At 36.5% G+C, this 26,013-nt stretch overlaps 1 protein-coding gene across 8 annotated transcripts in view; it reads left to right on the plus strand.

Annotated features, from left to right (window-relative positions):
- The window catches only part of PHF6 (PHD finger protein 6), a 53,059-nt gene that overhangs the window by 22,338 nt on the left and 4,708 nt on the right, over positions 1-26,013 (plus strand). For 4 of the 8 annotated variants that reach the window (XM_036840696.1, XM_036840698.1, XM_036840697.1 and 1 more), the window contains 5 exons: positions 14,558-14,727; positions 14,898-15,041; positions 16,408-16,512; positions 17,275-17,382; positions 19,006-19,139. In XM_036840696.1, coding sequence (XP_036696591.1) covers positions 14,558-14,727; positions 14,898-15,041; positions 16,408-16,512; positions 17,275-17,382; positions 19,006-19,139 — 661 coding nt within the window. The remainder of the gene's footprint in view (positions 1-14,557; positions 14,728-14,897; positions 15,042-16,407; positions 16,513-17,274; positions 17,383-19,005; positions 19,140-26,013) is intronic. The other 4 variants (XM_036840702.1, XM_036840703.1, XM_036840699.1 and 1 more) reach the window with 3 other exon arrangements.

Here is a 26,013-nt window from a genome sequence, read left to right on the forward strand (position 1 = left end):
ATAACAGGTATATCCTTTACTTTTTTTTTTAATAACTTAATTTATTTTATTTATTTATTTTTGGCTGCGTTGGGTCTTCGTTGCTGCGTGCGGGATTTCTCTAGTTGCGGTGAGCGGGGGCTACTCTTCGTTGCGGTGTGCCGGCTTCTCATGACAGTGGCTTCTTTTGTTGCATAGCACGGGCCCTAGGCGCACGGGCTTCCGTAGTTGTGGCTCGCAGGCTCTAGAGCACAGGCTCAGTAGTTGTGGCTCACGGGCTTAGTTGCTCTGCAGCATGTGGGATCTTCCTGGACCAGGGCTCGAACCCGTGTCCCCTGCATTGGCAGGCGGATTCTTAACCACTGTGCCACCAGGGAAGCCCTTTTACCTTTTTTTAAAGCAATATTTCAAAAATGTCAAATGTTGGCAATAGCAAATAGCTTTAGCTTGTAACAGATACCAGTCTGTATTTTGTAGAAGTACTTTAATAGGATAATTTGTCATCACTAAACATATGACTACTTATAAGGAACTGTGATTACAAATGAATGGTGGTTCTTTTAAAATCATTTTTATTAAGGGTATTAAGGTCTTTTTTTAATTTTTATTTATTTTATTTTTGGCTGCGTTGGGTCTTCGGTGCTGCACGTGGGCTTTCTTCAGTTGTGGCAAGCGGGGGCTACTCTTCATTGCAGTGCGCTGGCTTCTCATTGCGGTGGCTTCTCTTGTTGCGAAGCACAGGCTCTAGGTATGCGGGCTTCAGTAATTGTGGCATGCGGGCTCAGTAGTTGTGGCTCGCGGGCTCCAGAGCACAGGCTCAGCAGTTGTAGCACACGGGCTTAGTTGCTCCGCAGCATGTGGGATCTTCCCGGACCAGGGCTCGAACCCGTGTCCCCTGCATTGGCAGGCGGGTTCTTAACCACTGTGCCACCAGGGAAGCCCAAGGTATTAAGGTCTTTGCATTTAATAATTTATATGGAGCAAAGTAATCTGTGAAGAGATAGAAAACAGTATCTAGAGTAGATGCTGGGTGCTAGATATTCACAGTAAGAATGTGTAGAATGTAAGTCATCATCACAAACATAACCTCAGCTCAGTTTAAATTCTTAATTGTAAGGAGCCAAACTTGTGGTTTATTATATTTCTTAAATTACCCAATATAGAATGTTTTGCATGGGATGGGTATTCAAGAAATGTTTGTAACTTCTTCATTTTCTTTGGCTTGAAACTAAGAACCGTATTTAGCGTGTCACTTGTTTTTGGGTGACACTTCTTGTCCTGTAGCTTCTCTTGTGCCGGGTGTCAGTAGAGAAAGATGAATTAATAAAACAGGGTTTCACTCTGGGGTGAGTTACACAATTTAGCGGCAGATATGTGACTAACTGATTAAAATACAGTGGTGATACATGGAAGTACTTAGAGATAAAGGGGCATCATGTTTGCATCTACTCTTTAACCTTTCAGAAAAAGGTGTATGGATAGAGAGAATGAATGATAAAGCATATGTGGTAAGATATTAACATTTGGGTGAAGGGTATATAGGAATTTTTTTTACACATTTTTATAAGTCTGAAATTAGTGATAAGTGCCACAATTACAGTGACCATAAAATCCCAGGTGTTCTGAGACAGTGTAAACAAATCAGGGACTTGGTGGAGCCCCTAATGGACAGTTTGGGAGCTTTATTAGAGGTGCTTCTCAAATCATATAACTCAGTTTATGTTTCAGGAAATAATTATATTGGAAGTGTGTTGAAAGTGTGTTGTCATTTATGTAGATTCAAGCCTTTGCCTGGTTTAATAGTCCCTTAATTTTTTCTTTCCATTGTTCTTTTTCTCTAGATTATGTTGCAGTTTCCAATTTTCATTACTTTTATTAAATGGAAGTTTAGGGAGATTTTAATGTGGTATCAAAGTGTTAAAAACCTTTTAAGTTTAGGTGCATTGAATAGATTTATTAGGTACTGGACAGGCAGTTTTGTACACTGGTTGAATATGGGCTTTGAATTCAGATGTATATTTGAATCTTAGCTCTGCCACTTACTAGTCACGTGATCTTGGGCAAGTTATTTAGTATCTCTTAGAACCTTAATACTGCATCTGTAAAATGGGGATTAAAAAAACCCCACCTTGTAGGATTATTGTAAGAATTAAATGAAATGATGCATGTGAAGCTCTTAGAAATGTGCCTGGCACATAGTAAGTTGCTCAGTAAATACTACATTCTGTATCATTATGGTTGTAACCATTATTCCTTGAAAACTCTACCTACCTCTCTTACCACTCATCTTTTCATGTGCTCTTCCTTGGAAGATAATAGAATTTAAACTGTGTGATTTAACTTGGAAAATTTTAGTAATGTATTCATACTGTGCTCTTTGCTACAATTGACTCCATATTCTCTCTTTGATTCACCAGATTTGTTGACTACCCATGTGCAAAGTGCTGTGCTAGGCACTATTTACACTCATCATTGTTTTAGCGCACTTTACAAACTTTCATTATAGGAAGTTTGAAACATACGCAAAAGTATGTTTGAAAAAAAGCCCCAATTCACAGAAAGATAGACAAGATGAAAACGCAGAGGGCTATGTACAAGATAGATGAAGGAACAAGATAAGACCCCAGAAAAACAACTAAATGAAGTGGAGATAGGCAACCTTCCAGAAAAAGAATTCAGAATAATGATAGTGAAGATGATCCAGGACCTCGGAAAAAGAATGGAGGCAAAGATCGAGAAGGTGCAAGAAATGTTTAACAAAGACCTAGAAGAATTAAAGAACAAACAAACAGAGATGAACAATACAATAACTGAAATGAAAACTACACTAGAAGGAGTCAGTAGCAGAATAACTGAGGCAGAAGAACGAATAAGTGACCTGGAAGACAGAATGGTGGAATTCACTGCTGTGGAACAGAATAAAGAATGAAAAGAAATGAAAACAGCCTAAGAGACCTCTGGGACAACATTAAACACAACAACATTCGCATTATAGGGGTCCCAGAAGGAGAAGAGAGAGAGAAAGGACCTGAGAAAATATTTGAAGAGATTATAGTCGAAAACTTCCCTAACATGGGAAAGGAAATAGCCACCCAAGTCCAGGAAGCGGAGAGAGTCCCATACAGGATAAACCCAAGGAGAAACACACCGAGACACATAGTAATCAAATTGACAAAAATTAAAGACAAAGAAAAATTATTGAAAGCAGCAAGGGGAAAACGACAAATAACATACAAGGGAACTCCCATAAGGTTAACAGCTGATCTTTCAGCAGAAACTCTACAAGCTAGAAGGGAGTGGCATGATATACTTAAAGTGATGAAAGGGAAGAACCTACAACCAAGATTACGCTACCCGGCAAGGACCTCATTCAGATTTGATGGAGAAATCAAAAGCTTTACAGACAAGCAAAAGCTTAGAGAATTCACCACCACCAAACCAGCTCTACAACGAATGCTAAAGGAACTTCTCTAAGTGAGAAACACAAGAGAAGAAAAGGACCTACAAAAACAGACCCAAAACAATTAAGAAAATGGTCATAGGAACATACATATCGATAATTACCTTAAACGTGAATGGATTAAATGCTCCAACCAAAAGACACAGGCTCGCTGAATGGATACAAAAACAAGACCCATCTATACACTGTCTACAAGAGACCCAGTTCAGATCTAGGGACACATACAGACTGAAAGTGAGGGGATGGAAAAAGATATTCCATGCAAATGGAAATCAAAAGAAAGCTAGAGTAGCAATACTCACATCAGATAAAATAGACTTTAAAATAAAGAACGTTACAAGAGACAAGGAAGGACACTACATAATGATCAAGGGATCAATCCAAGAAGAAGATATAACAATTATAAATATATACGCACCCAACATAGGAGCACCTCAATACATAAGGCAACTGCTAACAGCTCTAAAAGAGGAAATCGACAGTAACACAATAATAGTGGGGGACTTCAACACCTCACTTACACCAATGGGCAGATCATCCAAACAGAAAATTAATAAGGAAACACAAGCTTTAAATGACACAATAGACCAGATAGATTTAATTGATATTTATAGGACATTCCATCCAAAAACAGATTACACTTTCTTCTCAAGTGCGCACAGAACATTCTCCAGGGTAGATCACATCTTGGGTCACAAATCAAGCCTCAGTAAATGTAAGAAAATTGAAATCATATCAAGCATCTTTTCTGACCACAACGCTATGAGATTAGAAATGAATTACAGGGGAAAAAAACGTAAAAAACACAAACACGTGGAGGCTAAACAATACGTTACTAAATAACCAAGAGGTCACTGAATAAATCAAAGAGGAAATCAGAAAATACCTGGAGACAAATGACAATGAAAACACGACGATCCAAAACCTATGGGATGCAGCAAAAGCAGTTCTAAGAGGGAAGTTTATAGCTATACAAACCTACCTCAAGAAACAAGAAAAATCTCAAATAAACAATCTAACCTTACACCTAAAGGAACTAGAGAAAGAAGAACAAACAAAACCCAAAGTTAGTAGAAGGAAAGAAACCATAAAGATCAGAGCAGAAATAAATGAAATAGAAACAAAGAAAACAATAGCAAAGATCAATAAAACTGGGCTTCCCTGGTGGCGCAGTGGTTGAGAATCTGCCTGCCGATGCAGGGGACACGGGTTCAAGCCCTGGTTTGGGAAGATCCCATGTGCCACGGAGCATCTAGGCCCATGAGCCACAATTACTGAGCCTGCGCGTCTGGAGCCTGTGCTCCGCAACAAGAGAGGCCGCAATAGTGAGAGGCCCGCGCACCGCAATGAAGAGTGGCCCCCGCTTGCCGCAACTAGAGAAAGCCCTCGCACAGAAATGAAGACACAACACAGCCAAAAATAAATAAATAAAATTTTAAAAAAACAACAAAAAACAAAACAAAAAAGATCAGTAAAACTAAAAGCTGGTTCTTTGAGAAGATAAACAAAATTGATAAACCATTAGCCAGACTCATCAAGGAAAAGAGGGAGAGGACTCAAATCAGTAGAATTAAAAATGAAAATGGAGAAGTTACAACAGACACCGCAGAAATACAAAGCATCCTAAGAGACTACTACAAGCAACTCTATGACAATAAAATGGACAACTTGGAAGAAATGGACAAATTCTTAGAAAGGTATAACCTGCCAAGACTGAACCAGGAAGAAATAGAAAATATGAACAGACCAGTCGCAAGTAATGAAATTGAAACTGTGATTAAAAATCTTCCAACAAACAAAAGTCCAGGACCAGATGGCTTCACAGGTGAATTCTATCAAACATTTAGAGAAGAGCTAACACCCATCCTTCTCAAACTCTTCCAAAAAGTTGCAGAGGAAGGAGCACTCCCAAACTCATTCTATGAGGCCACCATCACCCTGATACCAAAACCAGACAAAGATACTACAAAAAAAGAAAATTACAGACCAATATCACTGATGAATATAGATGCAAAAATCCTCAACAAAATACTAGCAAACAGAATCCAACAACACATTAAAAGGATCATACACCATGATCAAGTGGGATTTATCCCAGGGATGCAAGGATTCTTCAGTATACGCAGATCAATCAACGTGATACACCATATTAACAAATTGAAGCAGAAAAACCATATGATCATCTCAATAGATGCAGAAAAAGCTTTTGACAAAATTCAACACCCATTTATGATAAAAACTCTCCAGAAAGTGGGCATAGAGGGAACCTACCTCAACATAATAAAGGCCATATACGACAAACCCACAGCAAACATCATTCTCAATGGTGAAAAACTGAAACCATTTCCTCTAAGATGAGGAACAAGACAGGGATGTCCACTCTCACCACTATTATTCAACATGGTTTTGGAAGTCCTAGCCACGGCAATCAGAGAAGAAAAAGAAATAAAAGGAATCCAAATTGGAAAAGAAGAAGTAAAACTGTCACTGTTTGCAGATGACATGATACTATACATAGAGAATCCTAAAGATGCCACTAGAAAACTACTAGAGCTAATTAGTGAATTTGGTAAAGTTGCAGGGTATAGGATTAATGCACAGAAATCTCTTGCATTCCTATACACTAAGGATGAAAAATCTGAAAGAGAAATTAAGGAAACACTCCCATTTACCACTGCAACAAAAGGAATAAAATACCTTGGAATAAACCTACCTAGGGAGACAAAAGACCTGTATGCAGAAAACTATAAGACACTGATGAAAGAAATTAAAGATGATACCAACAGATGGAGAGATATACCATGTTCTTGGATTGGAAGAATCAACATTGTGAAAATGACTATACTACCCAAAGCAATCTACAGATTCAGTGCAATCCCTATCAAATTACCAATGGCATTTTTTACGGAACTAGAACAAAAAGTCTTAAAATTTGTATGGAGACACAAAAGACCCTGAATAACCAAAGCAGTCTTGAGGGAAAAAAACGGAGCTGGAGGAATCAGACTCCCTGACTTGAGACTATACTACAAAGCTACAGTCATCAAGACAATATGGTACTGGCACAAAAACAGAAACACAGATCAATGGAACAAGATAGAAAGCCCAGAGATAAACCCACGCACCAATGGTCAACTAATCTATGACAAAGGAGGCAGGGATATACAATGGAGAAAAGACAGTCTCTTCAATAAGTGGTGCTGGGAAAACTGGACAGCTACATGTAAAAGAATGAAATTAGAACACTCCTTAACACCATACACAAAAATAACCTCAAAATAGATTAGAGACCTAAATGTAAGACCAGACACTATAAAACTCTTAGAGGAAAACATAGGAAGAACACTCTGACATAAATCACAGCAAGATCTTTTTTGACCCACCTCCTAGAGTAATGGAAATAAAAACAAAAGGGACCTAATGAAACTGCAAAGCTTTTGCACAGCAAAGGAAACCATAAACAAGACGAAAAGACAACCCTCAGAATGGGAAAAAATATTTGCAAATGAATCAACGGACAAAGGATTAATCTCCAAAATATATAAACAGCTCATGCAGCTCAATATTAAAAAAACAAACAACCCAATCCAAAAATGGGCAGAAGACCTAAATAGACATTTCTCCAAAGAGGACACACAGATGGCCAAGAAGCACATGCAAAGCTGTTCAACATCACTAATTATTAGAGAAATGCAAATCAAAACTACAATGAGGTATCACCTCACACCTGTTAGAATGGGCATCATCAGAAAATCTACAAACAACAAATGCTGGAGAGGGTGTGGAGAAAAGGGAACCCTCTTGCACTGTTGGTGGGAATGTAAATTGATGTAAATTGAATGTGAATTGATACATAGTGTTCTCCACTATGGAGAAAAGTATGGAGGTTCCTTAAAAAACTAAAAATAGAATTACCATATGATCCAGCAATCCCACTACTGGGCATATACCCAGAGAAAACCATAATTCAAAAAGACACATGCACCCGAATGTTCATTGCAGCAGTATTTACAATAGCCAGGTCATGGAAGCAACCTAAATGCCCATCAACAGACGAATGGATAAAGAAGATGTGGTACATATATACAATGGAATATTACTCAGCCATAAAAAGGAACGAAATTGGGTCATTTGTTGAGACGTGGATGGATCTAGAGACTGTCATACAGAGTGAAGTAAGTTAGAAAGAGAAAAACAAATATCGTATATTAACGCATATATGTGGAACCTAGAAAAATGGTACAGATGAACCGGTTTGCAGGGCAGAAATTGAGACACAGATGTAGAGAAGAAACGTATGGACACCAAGGTGGGAAAGCGGCAGGGGGTGTGGGGGTGGTGGTGTGATGAACTGGGCGATTGGGATTGACATATATACACTGATGTGTATAAAATTGTTGACTAATAAGGACCTGCTGTATAAAAAATAAAATTAAGTTAAAAAATTTTTTAAAAATGTAGGGACATGAGGAGGGCATTAACAACAACAAAAAAAAAAGCCCCATCACCCAGCTTTAGCAACCATCAGCTCCTGGCCAGTCTTGTTTCATCTATACCCTTACCCACTTCCTCCACCTGGATTATTTTAAACTAAATCCCAGCTATCATATTTCATTTTAGCACACTTAATTAAGAATAATATATTTTACGTATGTTACATGTTTATATATGCATATGTATATGCATATGCCTAAAAGAAATCATTTATCTGATAACTTTACTGGAAAAGCAGAGTTTGCTTGTGACCAGGGGCATGCAGAGCAAATGCTCACCACGTTCCCATTGGAGACGGCAGGGCAGATGACTTCCAGTCTTGCTTTTGTAGCTGCCCTAAAGATTCAAAACAGATGTGGTAATGCTTACCCCAACTTTAATGCTTGGCCTTTTTCTTAAAAAAAAAATTCCGACAAATGTTTATTGAGTGCCTGCTGGGTGTGGGCACGTTGGGGAGTTTAGAAAAGAAGCCCCTTGTGGACAAAGAGCTTACAGTCTACACAAGGTATGACAAGAGTAATAACAATTGAATAGAATTTCATAGTCTACAAAGCACTTTTCTCAAACATTTTCTTAAAGCAGCCTTTTCAGGAAGGTGTTCTTATTAGTCCCATTTGATATACCAGGAGACTTGTGAGTGTTAAGTAACTTCACTAAGTTAAGGCCTAGAAAGTGGCAGACTTCAGACTTTCTGTCCAGGGGTCCTTTCTACTTCATACTGTTAAGTGATGTGCGAATTTAGGAGAAGGAAGGAAATGGGGCTTAAAGCAGGAAGATATAAGATGAGGAAAACTTTGATTAGGAGGGAGAAGAGAATTGGTAAAGGGACAGATAGGGCTTATACAATACTAGGAGGAGGGGAGAGTTGGTTTCCTGGTAAGTTGGTCACCCCCCTGTCGCATAGGGGCAATCAGAAGGGTAACAGAGAAGGGCCTGGCCATTCTAAGGTGACATGGACATCTGTACTCATAAAGGTGGGGAACACTTGGTGGCACAGGAAAGGATGACAACCTTATTTTGCTACCTACCTTATCAAGTCTGGATTTTTAGAAATTGTAGTTGTGAATACAAGGGTAAGGTTTTATTTTCTCCCATATTCTTTTGTTTGAATAGGTATATGAACATTGTACAAAAATCAGCAGTACAAAAGAGTGTAGACTGTAAGTAAGCTTTCCTCTCATCCTTGTCCTTGTACCTCAGTTTCCAGATTTTTTTGCTAAAAGCAACATCTACTGTCAGTTTCTTTTGTGTCCTTCCAGAGCAATGCATACATAAGCATATGTATAGCTACCCTTTTTCTAACTTGCAGGAGCATATGAAGATGTTTATTTCCATGATAGTGGGTATTACTACTTCCAAAGCATATAGTGACTCACTGACATGTGTTTGTCCCAGCTCTGCTACTCCCTAGCTTTGTGATCTTAGGCAAAATTATTTAACTTTTATGAATTTACTTATCTATAAAATGGGGGATGGGGATGGTGACTGATACATCCTCATGGGGCTGTTTTGAGGTCGAATGAGATAATGCATGTAAACTGCATAGCACATCTGGTATAGTCAAAACTCAAAAAGCTCAAATGTTAGCTCTTATATTTTGGGTATTTGCATTTGCATATTAAATGGAAAAGGGCAAGATGCAGAATAGTATGCTTAGAATGCCATTTGTTTGTATATTCTTTTAAAACAGATTTGCATATGCATAGAAAATAATAGCTGACATTTATTGAGAGTGTCTTATGTGCCAGGCCCTGTTCTAGATTAAGTACTTTACAGGAACTAACTCATTTAATTCAAGAACCCTCTGAGGTAAGTCTCAGGTCCAAGGACACACAGTCTGTGACAGATCCAGGATTCAAAACCAGGCTCTCTACCCTTGAGATTGAGAAAAGAAGCGTTAACGGTACCTTGAGAGGGAGGGAGTGAGTATGCAGAAAGGGAAGCAAGGAAGCTAGGGCACCAGCTGGGAGTGCAGAGCTGATGGAATTGGAAGGTGGAAAGGAAGGTTTTCCCTACTTTTATGCAGATAGTTCTTTTATAATTATTAAAAATAACTTTTGAGAATGTTAAAACATTTTCACAGTTTTGAATTGGAAAAATAAACAGTAAGTAACCATGAAAAATTTAAACAAAGGTGCTGTGACTAGCTTCATACTCACATTTTCATGTGCAAATAATTTTCAAATATTTTCTAGGATAAATTCCCAAAGATAAAATCACTGGGTCAAAGGGTTTAATCTTTTTAAGGTTCTCAATACGCATTGCCATATTACTTTCTAGAAAGATTGTACTAGATAATGTTCCTGTCAGCAGTGGCTGACTTTACCCCCTCCTTTCACCACATTGGATGTTATAAATTCTTTTAAATACAAACGTAGTACATAGCCCATTGTTAAAAAAATTAAAATAGTACAAAAGTACTATTAAAATTAAAGTAATTCAGAAAGCCCTCTATTCACCCCAAAATCCCACTCTCAGTAGTAGTAGAGTTCCTACTACTAACAGTTCGTATATCTTCCTAGAACCTTTCTTACATACGTACAATCTTACATACATATGCATATGCGCACTATTTGTAATACAATGGCGTTATAGTATACAGAGATAATGTTATGCAACTTGTTTTTTTTTTTTAATAAATTTATTTACTTATTTATTTTTGGCTGCGTTGGGTCCTCGTTTCTGTGCGAGGGCCCTTTCCAATTGCGGCAAGCGGGGGCCACTCCCCACCGCGGCGCACTGGCCTCTCACCGCCGCGGCCCCTCCCGCTGCGGAGCACAGGCTCCAGCCGCGCAGGCCCAGCAGCCGTGGCTCACGGGCCCAGCCGCCCCGCGGCATGCGGGATCCTCCCGGCCTGGGGCACGAACCCGCGTCCCCTGCATTGGCAGGCGGACTCCCAACCACTGCGCCACCAGGGAAGCCCGCAACTTGTTTTTTTCATTCCGTGATGTATCAGACACCCTCCTCTGTCTGTGCATACAGATCAACCTCATTCTTTTTAACAGTTGTGTTACATCCCATAGAGTAAATAGAACCATAGTTTATTTAAGGATTTATCTTAATAAAAATCAGTTATATCTATTTTTTTCACATACAAATAAAACTGCATTGATCTTCCTTATATGTATGTGCTTATGTACTTATGCAAGTGATTCTATAGGATAAAGTCCTAGAAATGGGGATGCCAGGAGAGACTCTGTGCATTAAACATTGGGAATAAGTACTGTCACATGTACCAACAGTGTATGAGAGTGTCCAGTTCCCTACAACTGTGCTGGATATTATCAGTCTTATAATTTTTACGAATCTGATTATCTCATTTAATTTCCATTTCTCTTATCATTAGTAAGGTTGTGCTTCTGCCCATGTTTTTTCAGTCATTTATATTTCTTCTGTGAATTGTCAGTCCTATCCTTTGAACGTTTTTCTTTCAAGGTTCGTCTTTTTAAAATTGATGTGAAGTGCTGTCTGTAAAATATAGATATTAATTCCCTGCCACTAAATGGCTTCTTAGGTGTCCTAACACCAAGATTATAAGAAAAATTCTCTTCCATTTTCTTCTGTTACATTTCTGGTTTGTTATTTTATTAGATTTTTTGGATCCGTCTCTAATTTTTTCATATGGTATGAGAAAAGGAATCTGAATTTTTAGAAAATGGGTACGCAGTTGTGCCATTATGTCTCTCCGCCACTCATTTGAAATGCTACCATTATCATACTCTGATTTCCCATATGCATGTGGGTCTCTTTTCAACCTGGCTTTCTCTTCTGCTGACATGTGTCTATTCCTATGCCAGTGTTTTAACTACTGTTGCTTTATGGTATAGTTTGATATCTTTTTTTAAAAAAGATAGTCTTGTGTATTATACATTTACTCTTCCAGAAAACTGTGGAATCAACTTTCAATTCTGTTTTATCAGCATTTCATTAAATTAGGTTAGCAAGAACTGATACCATTCTAATGTTGATCCTATTCATCCAGAAGCATGGCTTATCTCAACATTTTTGTGGGGCTTCTTTTATATTTGTATTTCTAACACATTTTTTGTTGGGTTTATTGTAGTTTTTTACAACTATTTAAAGACTGCTATTTTGATAGGTGAAAATGATGTATCACTTAATTTACACTTCTTTGACTTAGAGACGTCAAATTTTCTAAAAGTGTATTTATTTATTTATTTTAAAGTTTATTTACTTTGGCTCTGTTGGGTCTTTGTTGCTGTGCACGGGCTTTCTCTAGTCGCGGCGAGCGGGGGCTACTCTTCATTGCGGTGCGCAGGCTTCTCATTGCGGTGGCTTCTCTTGTTGCGGAGCATGGGCTCTGGACGCGTGGGCTTTAGTAGTTGCAGCGCGTGGGCTCCATAGTTGTGGCTCACAGGCTCTAGGGCGCAGGCTCAGTAGTTATGGCGCACAGGCTTAGTTGCTCCACGGCATGTGGGATCTTCCTGGACCAGGGATTGAACCCGTGTCCCCTGCATTGGCAGGGGGATTCTTAACCACTGCGCCACCAGGGAAGTCCGTAAAAGTATATTTAACTACTTATGTTCTACGAATTATTTGATCAAATGCTTCACCCATTTTTCTGTTGGGGTCTTAGTCTTTTATGAGCTTATCAGATCATAAAGATACTAATCCTTTGTCATAAGTACAGCAGATATTCTTCCAGTTTGTTTGCCTTCTAATTTTATCACTTTTTTTTTTTACTTTCAGAAGTTTAAAAGTCTAATATAGTTAAATCTGTCAATCTTTTGTGATTTTTTTTTTTTACTATTGCTGTTAAAGTCCCCTAAAATTTTATACTGAACGATTCCATATTTAGGATAGACAAATACGCCATCTGGAAAACTAGCCATGTTGGCCTGATAATGGAATCAGTTAAGTAATTTCTTTATAGGTGTTTAACAATGTAGTGTTATTATAGTGTTAGTGATTGTTTGTTTTCATTGTAAATAACAGAATATTATGTATATCACGTATATGCTGTAGTATATATCAGGATGATTGGAACATTTGGTTATGATTTTTCATTTTAATTTTTGGCACATGCAAGTAATTCTAATAGCTTTAATGAAATTCTGTGTCTTAAAAATTATCAGATTGAATGTTTAAAGTAGGTGGCATGTTCTGATGTGAAATTTGCTATAGTGTTAAGATCAGAATATATCTTTAATTGACTTGTCTGTCTTCACAGGGAGAGTTATTCACATGAATTTGTCTTATTTCCTATAAAACACTATCCACTTTTACCTTCCTCCCGCCCCGCTTCTTCCCTTAAATCCTACCACAGTTAGGTGAAGTTACATTGATATAAATTTTTATTAACTGTTTTGCAAGCGGTCTAATGCTCTCAGTTCCTGGAGTTTATATATTCAAGTATACTGATTAAATTACCCTTTCCTTATCATAATGAATGTGCTTTATTGCTTAAAAAAACCCTTTAAAGTATTTATTAGGAAAGATCAGCATCTGAGAAGAGGAGTTGATATGCTTTCTCATGGAGAAATTAGTCTGTGGAATTATAGTCGATAATTTATGGTAAAAGAAAAAACAATGTAGGTATTAGAGCTATGCCTAAAACTTTCTATAGTTTGACACTAAGACAAGTGAATATTTGGTTTTTATACCTTTTGGAACACTAGGTACATTGTCTTATATACAGTAGGCCCTCAATAAATATTTTTAGTGAATAACCAAATGAAGCACCTCTATTAATGGTAGAAATACTTTTCAAATTACTGGGAAGCACAGTTCTAAAACTTCTACATAAATTTTGTTTAATCCATTAACGTATACACAGACAACCTGCACCATAGCTTTTCTACCACTTATGTTAGAAATTCCTTTTATACTTAATATTTGTTTAATTACTTGATCAGTTGGTTAGTTCATTTGTAGATATCTTCCTTGTTGAATTTGATCTTTTGATTTTCATGATAGTTTAAAGAGCTATCTAGAGCAGTGCTATCCAATAGAACTTGTCTGTAATGATAGAAACATTCTATATCTGTGATGTCCAGTAGAGACTCAGCTTGCCACATGTGACTAATAAACACGTGAAATGTGGTCAGTGCGACTGAGAAACTGAAGGTTTAATTTTATTTAATTATAAATGACTTAAATTTTAAAAAGCCACATGTTGCCAGTGGCTACTATATTGGACAGCACAGATACACCTACTTTATTTTCATTTAGCTTTCCAAGTTATAGCAAGTTTATTTTCTGGGTAATTGTTCTGATTTCACCAACAGTGTGAGGTAAACCTCTTTGAAACCTATGGTAAAAAAAAAAATTATACAAGATCTAATTCTAAAAAATTCCCTTATTAGAGTTTGGAAATGCTCATTGAATTATGTGTACAGTTAAGATCACAAAACTCATTTTCATAGAATTATAACTTTGATGGAAATAATTAATTTTACAGTGATTATAGTAAAACTATTTCTTTGTACTTGATTTTTGTTGCATTTATATGAAATGTTAGGCCACTATATCAAACATACCACAGATCATTTCTCCCCATATCTTGAGGTGATTTTATTCTAAGGAGAAACATATGTTCTAAGGACCCATGAACTAATGCTCATTTTAAGATTGGTCCGTGTAAAGCTTTTGTTCATTTTTAAGCAGCTGATCTAGAAGAAAGTTTTAACGAACACGAACTGGAGCCCTCATCACCTAAAAGTAAAAAGAAAAGTCGCAAAGGAAGGCCGCGAAAAACTAATTTTAAAGGACTGTCAGAAGATACCAGGTCCACATCCTCCCATGGAACAGATGAAATGGAGAGTAGTTCCTATGTAAGTAGAAAAATGTTGGATTCTTACTTTTTGTTGCACCATGAATATTTCATCTGAACTGTGTTGATAGGTAAAGTTAATCATTTGAAGTGTTAACTAAGCTTGAGGTACTGATAGCATATTTTCATGGATTTTTTTTTCAAGTTTTTCATTTTCTTTTACATTTGCAGAGAGATAGGTCTCCACACAGAAGCAGCCCTAGTGACACCAGGCCTAAATGTGGATTTTGTCATGTAGGGGAGGAAGAAAATGAAGCAAGAGGAAAACTGCATATATTTAATGCCAAGAAGGCAGCTGCACATTATAAGTGCATGGTAAGTATGGTTCTTTTTATGTGCTTTTAAACCCAAGTTTTGGAAAGCATTTAGCTAGTAACCAAATATAGAACTTTCCTCCCCAGCATTAGTGTTTTAGAATTATGAATAGTGTGTCCTATAATCTCAAATCTTTTTTTAAAAGTATAATTGACTTACAATATTATACTGGTTTCAGGTATACAACATAGTGATTCGATATTTTTATACATTACAAAATGATCACCACGATAAGACTACTTACCATCTGTCACCATACAAAGTTATTACAATATTATTGACTCTATTTCCTATGCTGTACATTATATCCCCATGACTTATTTATTTTATCACTGGAAGTTCTATAATCCCAAATCTTCATAAACTCTAGATTTTAAAAAATACAGCCTTTATGATTTAGTGCGATTTAAAGTAATCCTAATTATAGTTACTATGTTCCAGATAATCCATAATTAATGATTTCATAACTGTAAAAATTTCAGCTTTATAAACTTGTCTTGGAAGCTATGTTTGGCCTCCACTATAACCTCGTAAAAGTCTTTCTTATTGTACTTCATATACTATATTGCAGTTATTCATTTATGAGCCTCTTTCCCCAATAGACTCTTAAATTCCTTGAGGGTAAGAACTATATCTTATCTTTGCATCCTTAGATCCAGGTCTGACATATAGCATATGTAAACATTTTTGAACTAGATTGTATTGAATTACTCATCCCATTTATGATTAGGTTTTAAAAGATTATATTATTTAAGGAATTCCCTGGTGGTCCAGTGGTTAGGAGTCCATGCTCTCACTGCCGAGGGCCCGGGTTCAATCCCTGGTCGGGGAACTAAGATCCCACAAGCCACATGGCATGGCCAAAAAAAAAATTTTTTTTTAATTATATTATTCATATCAGAGGTTCTTAACCAGAGATGCATATCAAATTTACCTGGGGAGCTTTTTCCATAATATGTACCCTTGGAGTAGATCCCAAACATGTCTAGTTTGAAAAAAAAAATCTCTAGGTGATTCTCATCTGCATCTATGATGGAAATTTGTCATTTTAAACTATTTTTGAAACTGTGGAAATGTAAAATAGTTGAGATGACAGGGTGACACTGCTGAACTCTCCTTGTTAAATGAAGCATTTAATCTTGGCTCCACACTGGCAACCTTAGTTTTATTCCATTGTCCTTATTTTGGGTTATATTTTAATCAGACGTGAATAGATTAAAAAATATTTGAGTCAGTACTTGATTATTAAGGAAAAGTCATCTTTCTCAGGATATTAAAATAATGTAACATATTTGTTCTTATGTTGTTTAATCTTTTTCTCACAAGGATTCTGAATATTAAATGTTCCTGCATTTTTCTTTTCTAGTTATTTTCTTCTGGCACAGTCCAGCTCACAACAACATCAAGAGCAGAATTTGGAGATTTTGATATTAAAACTGTACTTCAGGAGATTAAGCGAGGAAAAAGAATGGTCTGTGCTTTTATGTTTATGCTTTGCAACATTACTCTTCTGACTTTGTGCTTTAAATTTAGAACACATCTCAAATTTATCCAGTCATCAAAAAATTTAATATAAAGTAGTTCATATGTTAAAGTGAAGTATATATTTGACTTATTTGTAATATAATAAAGGATGCTGATGTTACTGAAAGTTATTCCTCTTTCTATGTAACTTCATTACCTAAGACAATTATACTGAGATTTATACTTCAGGGTATTTGAGAGTCTTTTAGTAAAATAAATGAAGATGTGAACATGACACACCTTATTAAGTTTAAAATGTTAAATTGTTTAAGCTTGCTTAAAGAAAAATTCCATGACCCCAATAGAACATTGAGAATCTCCCCATGCTGTTATTTCGTTCTTTTTTTTTTAAATAAAAGGAGATTTTTTCAGAGCCTTCTGTTAAAGTTCACATACATAGTTATGTCTCTTAATATGTTTATCATAGCTTTAAAGTTTCCTTTATAAAATGTGCCTAAGTCTCATGTTTTTAAACATACTGAATTACTAATAAATAGCTTTAAGAAATAATGGCATCTTTATTTGATGACTTACTCCTTTACAGTTTGTGAATATTATAAAATGTCATTGGAATGCAGAATCTTTTCTTTAAGACAGCAGTTGTCTCTAGAAATGACTTTATTTAAAAATTTTTTTATTGTGAAAATTTTCAAACATCAAAATTAGAAAGACTAGTAACACACGTCTATCCATCACCTTGACTCATCAGTTATCAAGAATTTGCGGCACTCGTTTCATCTATGCCTTTTATTCTTGTTGCTTGAAGTATTTTAAAGCAGAGCTGAGACTTCATATCATTTCACCTCTACATATTTCAGTATGTATCTCTTAAAAGTTGGACATTTTCTTACCTAACCACAATGTCATTACACCTTATAAATTAACAATGAGTCTTCAGTGTTATTTAATACCTAGTTCGTATTTCCCCAATTGTCTCAAAACTATCTTTTTTAAGTTGGTTTGTGTGAATCAGAGGAGGTTCACATATTACATTTGGTTGTTATATTTCCCTTAAGTAATCTAGGGCACTCCCTCCTCCCTGTCTTTGTTGTTTCTGTTTTTGTTTTGTTGTATGCCATTGACTTGTTGAAGAAAACAAATTAATTGTCCTGTAGAATATCCCACATGTTTTATTTGTCTGTTTGCTTTTTCACAATGCTATTTAACTTGTCCCCCGATCCGCCAGATTTTCTTTTAAAGTGGAAGTTAGATGTAAAGGCTTGATTAGATTCATTTTCAACATTTTGGGGGGTAAGAACACTTCACAGGTGGGACTATATCATCCATATTTTTATCACATCAGACGAGTCATAATGTCTGACCTTGGATTCAGGTGGTGAGTTGATCCCTCCGTTGTGAAGCTCCCCTTCGATCTTTCATCTAGTGGTTTCAGGCATTGTTGATCTTTGTCTGAATCCATTAGAAATGACTTTTTTTTTGTGGAACTGCATTTTTGAAGGTATAAAGATTATTGATGTCATTTGTTCCATTTAAATCCAGTTCAGTTTTTTGATACTTTGATTACTCTTCTAAAAATGAAACTCCTTTAAAACAGAATGTGGAGTACTAAAAAAAAATAAAGGGGAAAAAATCACTTCATCGTATGTAGCGCAATGTTGTGTCATACAGCTGAAGTCAAATAGGTGACTAGGATAACAATTCACATTCTCTTGATCAACTTATTTACCTCTGCACTGTTGAATCTTAGTGTCAGCACTAACCTAGCATTTCCCCAAGTGTGCTCCAAAGGAAATCAGTCCATCGGGATGCTCTCCCACTGCTCCAAAGTTAAAAGGGCATCTGGAGTTCAATAAACTTGGGAACTGTTTACTATACCCTCCTTCCCGGAGGAAGGCTGTCAGAAGTTCTGCAATCAAGTAATCTGTTGAAAACTAGCATTTCTCAAACTTCTTTGACTCTCAAACCCTTCTGCCAACAATCATCTTAAGTCTTAAAAAGATGTCAGCCCCTTTAGTCTGTTTGTGCCCTTTTGCCTACTTGGTAGCAATCCCTCTCTGAGGGGCATTGCTTTCCTATCTTCTCATTCTTCCCCCCAGTCATAACAGGAAAGGAACTGATCTCAGGGAGGAAAAGAAGCCAACCACTAAAATATAGAATATATTTGTGTGTGTGTGTTTGGCAGTATTAAGGAGTGTTCCCTTTATGTTTCGATGTCAGCTCTCTGATGGTTAGTAGAGTTAAATAATGGAAACATCAGGGGTGACTACATATTACAAAGTCTATCAAAGTATGATTTAAATTGCAGCGTTATTTAATATATATGCTATACAATAAGTTCAGTGCACTCTTTTTCAATAGAAAAACTGGCTGTTTTCTTTGTAACGTGGACTGTTTGGCTGAAATAGCTAAAATAGAAGAAGTAAGATTGCATAAACTTTGAAATACTGCTTATGATTATTCTTTCTCTTCCCTTAAACAGAAATGTACACTTTGCAGTCAGCCCGGTGCTACTATTGGATGTGAAATAAAAGCCTGTGTTAAGACTTACCATTACCACTGTGGAGTACAAGACAAAGCTAAATACATTGAAAATATGTCACGAGGAATTTACAAGTAAGAGAACAACAATTGTCCATTTTCCTAAACTTGTCAGTAAGTAACTGCCCTTAAATAGATGACATTAGTTTACTTGCTCACTCTTCTTAGGTGGTGTTTAGCCAAGTGTAGAATACTAAGGACTCTGTATAAGAAATGAGTACTGCAATTGACATTTTCCTCTGCCTACACATCCCTGGATTAGCATTCATTCAATCAGTATTTTTATGCTTCCTATGTGCCTGGCATTGTGCTAGGAGCTGGGCATACAATAGTGATCAAAACAGAGACAGTGTCCTCATGAAAGCTTACAGTTTAGTGGGAGAGAGATATATCAATTAAATGGTCACATAAATATACAATCATAAACTTCGTAAGTGCTCTAAAAGATCTGTTACAAAGCGCTGTGAGAGCATGTAACAAGGAGGAGCTAACCTACTAGTCTGTAGTGGGGCAGTGTTTAGGAATTTCCTCAAGGAAATAGTGCTTGAGCAGAGAAATGAAGGGCGAAATGAATGTGGGCATTGGGAAGGCGTTCTAGGCAGAGAGAACAGCGTGTGCAAGGCCCTAAGATGGGAGAGAAACAAGGGTGCAAATGAGGGGGTGGGTGGTAGGAGGCTACTGCTGAGGGTCCAGGTGAGAATTGTGGGTAACTTAGAATAGGATGTAGTTGTGAAGGCAGAAGTTGAAAGATACACTTGGAAGACTGATGAAAGAGTAAAGTTTGGAGATTTGGGATTACATGTTACCCTCTTTTTTATGGCCCTCCACTTACCAGTGCTGCGTTGGGCTAGTGTTATCAATGTGAATCTACAATGGTTCCCTTTGTTTAATAGAATGGAGAATAAGTTGGTAGAGATCCCTGAATATTTATTTGGTTTGCCTTTGCAAGTTGTAAAGCACTTCCTTGCTCTCACATTCCCAGCGTGCAATAAACCGGTGACTCAGGGTCTACTATTCCATGGACAAAGCAGTTTGTGTAAGCAGTCACCAAGTCATTTGGGTGATTGCATGAGGTGCTAATGCTGTATTATAAAATTGGCCAAACTTTGCTTAATAATAAAGGCACATGTTTTTCAAGTGAGTTCTATCAAGCCTTGAAGGAACAGATAATTCCAATGTTATTTAAAGATGTCCAGCACATAGCAAAAAATGGAAAACTTCTTGGTTCATTCTGTAGCACGTGCATAGCTGTGACACCAAACCTAACAAAGACAGCATTTAACAACAAAAATTTTAAAACTAGAGACCAGTCTTAACTTTTATAAATATATGTACCAAAATATGAAATAAAATATTAGAAAATCAAATCCAGGGCTGTAGTCTAACAATTTAAACATTATTCAAAATTAGGAAATATATAAATGAGACCTGTTACAATTAATAAAGAAAAATCCTAGTGCTTTCCTAGTGGATAGTGAAAAGACATTTGATACCATTCAACATCCATTTCTGAATTTTAAAGTAAGGTAGCAAGAGTGCTCTTGGTGGTAAGCTAGGAGTCTTAATAGAGTGTTAAGAGAGACAGAAACGGCAAACAGCTTATTTAGTGTTAAAGTAAATGGACCATGGTTCTTAGCCAGAGCTGAGCCTCAGAATCGCCTGGAGGTGGATAGGGCCCTCTTTAGAAATGTTCATGCCTAGGCCCTACCCTCAGATTTAAATTCAGTGGGTTGAGGCCCAGACCATGTATTTTGATGACTCCGCAGGTGATTCTCAGGTTCATCTCTAATTGAGAACCACTATATCAATACACTTTCATTCAGATCAGGAACAAGACAAGGGTGCCAACTGCCAACGTTACTTTCACTCTTTTTCTGGAGGGTTAAGCCTGTGCAACGAGAAAAGGAAGGAAAATGTATATGTTGTGAAGGAGAAAAATAAAATTGTCAATATTATTGATATTACTGTCTACCAAGAAAATCCAAAGAAATCAACTCTGAATTTATTAAAATTTATAAGAGCTCAGTAAGGCTGCTGAATATGAGATGAATTTTTAAAAACAATTCCAGTAATAACTACTTAGAAAATGTAAAGGAAAGATGTCTATCCCACCACACACACACACACACGCACACACACGTGCATACACATACACCAATGGTGAACCTTTTTTAAAAAATAGCATTTTACATAGGACCCCAATGAATGATGAAATATATTATGTTCCTTGATAGACTCAACTTTGAAAGATACCTATTCTCCCCCAAATTAATCTATATACTTAATACAATTTTAATGAAATCCAACTTTTTGACATTTTTATCTAAAAAAGTAAATGTGGTATTATTGTCTATTAGTAATGATTGTTACCTTACATAACAGGAAAAGAAATAGAAGCTTAAACAAGATAGAAGTTTGTTTCTCCCCTAAAAGACGTCCGGAGGAAAGCAGTGCAGATGTGGTAGGCAGCTTTTCAGTGTTATCATTGGCCCCCATTGGCGTCTTTCTGCTGTCTCCTCCTTGGGCTTCCTTCCATAGGAAGCAGGAGGAAGCAGGGGCAAAGGAAGATGGAAGGACAAAGTAGCTGTTGCTCCAGCTGAGTCAGGCTTTAATCAGCCTTCCTGGAAGTTCCATACATGCTTCTGCTCAGCATCTCATTTGCCAGAATTTAGTCACATGTCCAAAGGAGGCTGGGAAATATACTCTTAGTGGACACATTGCTACCCAAACAAAATATGGTTTAGTACTACGGAGGGTGGGGAGGGATAGATATTGGGGTAGCCAACTAGTCTATCACATGAAGCCAAGAAAATTTTTAATGCAATTGAGAGGAGAAATCCCCTGTTAGATATCAAAGCCAATCATATAGTAATTAAAACAGTGTGATACTGGCCCAGTGTTAAAGATCACAGACGATAGATCCGTGCCTTTGTTGGAATCTTATAAATAATTATGGTAGCATTTTATATATGCGGAGACAGAATGGATTAATTCAGTACCTGATATCTATACAGTTGGCTCTCCATTTAGAAAACAGTCTTGACCCAGGGAACTCTACTCAGTATTCTCTAATAACCTATATGGGAAAAGAATCCAAAAAAGATTGGATATACGTATGTGTATGTATAGCTGATTCACTTTGCTGTACACCTGAAACTAACACAACATTGTAAGTCAACTATACTCCAATAAAAATTTAAAAACAAAGAAAAAGAAAAGAAAACAATCTTGAGTATAGGTGGCCTTTCTAAGCATGATAGGGAACTCAGAACTTTTATTTGACTACATTAAAATTAGACTACCTAAAGAGAACTCCAAATCATTAAGAAAAACACAACCCAGTTTAAAAAATGGGTAAAGGATGTGAACAGGCAGTTTATAGAAGAAATAGCCATGGGTTATAAGCACATGAAAAACTGTTCAACCTTATTAGTAATGAAGCAAATGCAAATTAAAACAAGATCTTACCAATTTTGGCAAAGATGAATAGGATTTAGACTATCTACTGTTAGCTAGGTTTTTGAGACACAGGCATTCTTATTCCATGTTAAGGTTGAATATAATAAATTGGTACAACTTTTTAGGAGAGCAATTTATTATTGGAGAAGGAAACCTTAAAATAATGTATATCTTTTGCTACTAGTCTGCTTGTAGGGATTGAGCAGACAACAGTGCAGACATATATGTGCAAGAAGTGTCATCGCATTATCGTTAGTGATAGTGGCAGCACCCACTAGGGCATCTTCTTAGACTCAACTATACTTCAAACTGACAAGATTACCCCAGATGGCATCAGTCTACTCAGGAAGGATATAGACAGGAACTACAGCTTGCCAGCAGGGTGGCATCAAATATTCGTCTTCTCTGAGAGTCCTTGCAGCAGTCATTGTAGCAGTACAGCTCAGGTCCAATAAGATATGATCCACATTGGGGAAAAGCCTCATACCCCATTGGAGTCAGTACCTCTTAACAATACAGTCATATAGGCATACATAATTTTCAGGTTACACCACACTGAAAGAGGACCAAAGGTAAGACTTCTTATCAGAATATGCATATTTTTCCCAGTCCAGATACAGTCTACCAACTGGGGGGTAACATAGCTTAGTAAAATAGTTGACACACTAATTTTTGTTAAGTTGCTAGAGGAAGAGAGCTAAAGAGTTAACCAAAGGTGAAATTCTCATGTGGAATGGGAAAAGATTTTTGACTTTTCACCCACAATAGCAAAGAAAGAAAGAGAGAGAGAGGGAGGGAGGGAGGGAGAAAGAGAGAAAGAAAGGAAGGAAGGCAGGGAGGGAGGGAGGGAGAAAGAAAGGAAGGGAGGAAGGAAGGAAGGAAGGGGAGAGAGAAAGAAAGAAGGAAAGAAAGAAAATAATCAAATCAGAATTCTATCAGGAGACTTAGTAAATAAATTTTAGTACATACATGCATCTAGTGGAATACTATGCAGAAATTAAAGAATAAAGTAGACCCATGTGTAGAGTTGTGGAGAGGTATTTCAATGATTGAGTCAGGGGAAAAATTTGCATAATTCTATTTTAGCATATAAAAAGTACATGTGTACACACATGTACAAGATATGTGTATGTTTTTTATACATAGAAAATTTTCTAGGAGCATAGTCAGCAAACTTAATAGTTGTCATCTCTCATTCGTTGCATAGGGGTGGAGAAGAGGCAATTTTATATTCTCCTTTATATGGTTCATGAGCAATCCATTATTTTAAAAGTAGCCAATAATATTTTAAAATAACAGGCCCACTTAAAATATTTAGAATCAGATATGTGGAGAATTATTGTGTTTAACTTTTGACTTTATTTATATATTCTTTTCACAATAGTTATCCGTTTTCATTTCAGGAAAAGATGGAAAATGTAGATAAGAAAAATAAAACTAAATGTCAACTTTAATTCTACCACCAGAGATAATAACTTTAAATCTTTTGGAATATTTTCTTCTAGACATTTGTGTGATTGTGTATATGTGTATATTTATAAAAACAAAACTTTCTTATATATACTCTTTTATAACCTGTTTTCCACTTACTATATCTTTAGTAGAGGCATTTTTTTTCTGTGATGTTAAACAGTTGTACATCACCATTTTAATGGTTGCATAGTATTCCAGTGTTATGGGTGTATTAGTTTGTTTAATCAGTTCCCTTTTTAGACATTTAGATGGCTTTTATTATTTAGCTGTTAGAAAACCATGTTGCAGTGATCATCTCTAAACAAAAGTATTTGGACTGGGATCCATGATGATTTGAAATGCTCTTTTTACTTTTTCACATTGAAATTTGTTTCTTAAATCTGCTTAGAATTGGATTCCAGATTTTTTCATAGAGACCATGGAGTTCAAATGAGTCCGTAAGCAGGCAGTTTGGGGAGAGAAGAATGGACAAATGGGAGGAAATGCAAGGAGGAATATTTCTGAATGAAGTGGCTTCCTTCCCTCCTACATGTGACTTGCTTTCTTTCTTTACCAGCCCTTTCTGGATCCTGAATATATTCATATTAAAAAGGCGAGGGAAGATTATATAGTGATCTGTTTATCCTGTTTTATTGTCTTTATTGTATTTCTAAGCTATTTAAATATGTATTTTTCTAAAATGTCAGTCTCCCACCATAAAACAGTAAGTTCTGTGACAGCAGAGATCTTGTTTGACTGGTCAGCACCTGCGGCTTTGGTGTCCAGACAGGTGAAAGACACATAATAGGCCTATGGGAAATAGTCCTTGAGTGAAAAATAATCCCATAAAAAGATTAAAATTTGTTCTAACAAGAAAGGGCTCATCCTTTTAGATAAAACTCTGTTATAAAAATTTCTAAAAGTCCACAAAAATAGAAGAGTGTAACAACCCCAGTCTCAGCAGGTACCAACTTATTGCCACGGTTGTTTCATCTACATTTTTTTTCTTTCTGAGGTATGTTAAAGCAGAATCCCAGATCTCCTGTCATTTTATCCTTACATACTTTAATATCACTATGCTATCATCACATCTTATAAAATTAACAGTAAGTTCTTAGTATCATCTTATACCCGGTTCACTTTCGCATTTCCCCAATTGTCTTGAAGATGTCATTTTAGACTTGATTTGTTCAAACCTCAATACATGGCAAGGTCCTTACATTGCATTTAATGGATGTCTCTTAAGTCTCTCTCAATATAGAGCAGTCCCCACTCCACCCTTGCCTTTTCCTCCTACCTGTTAAAGAACCCTGATAAGTTGTCCTGTAAAAGTCCCATATTCTAGATTTACCAATTTGCTTTTTCCTGATGTCATTTACCTTATTTCTCTACCCCTCTGTATATCCTGTAATTTATAACTTGGCTCAAAGGCTTAATTAGATCCAGGTTATATTTGGGGGAAATTACTTCATAGGTGCACTATATAGAAGTGATATTTGATACTTGAGCTCATGATTTAAAAACTGATTCCTAACATGCAGTGTTTGAAGAGTAGAAATTCTCCATAGTTCTTTGAAAATGTTTTAAGAATAAAAAATGATGAGCAAAACTAGGTCAGAAGTCAGTTGTTATTGCTGCCCCCCCAGCCCCACCCCTGCTGTTTATTCTACTCACTTGTCAGAAACTTTTCATGTTAAACCTAGTCTTACATCATTTGTGGCAGATGAATTCCTATGTGATCATCTTTTATCCGTTGCTGACCACAAGAGGGCATCCACTGAACATTTTTTAAGCATTGTTCCATCTTGTCATCTTGTGTATAATTGACCTAAAACTGAGCTCAGATCAGCTCCCACCCTTCTTTGATTATTGTAGGGGTGGTTAACTATAAAAAATATATTGTTGTGTATACAGTAAAGTGGCCTAAACCTTTGTTCAAAATCACCTGCATTGCTATTTTCATTAAAAACAATGAATTTCAAGTATATAGTGTATATACCCAAGTAAAAGGTTGTCAGAACAGCATGATGTCAAAGTA

This window comes from Balaenoptera musculus, chromosome X (genome assembly GCF_009873245.2).
Source record: "Balaenoptera musculus isolate JJ_BM4_2016_0621 chromosome X, mBalMus1.pri.v3, whole genome shotgun sequence".
Classification (NCBI taxonomy): Eukaryota; Metazoa; Chordata; class Mammalia; order Artiodactyla; family Balaenopteridae; genus Balaenoptera; species Balaenoptera musculus.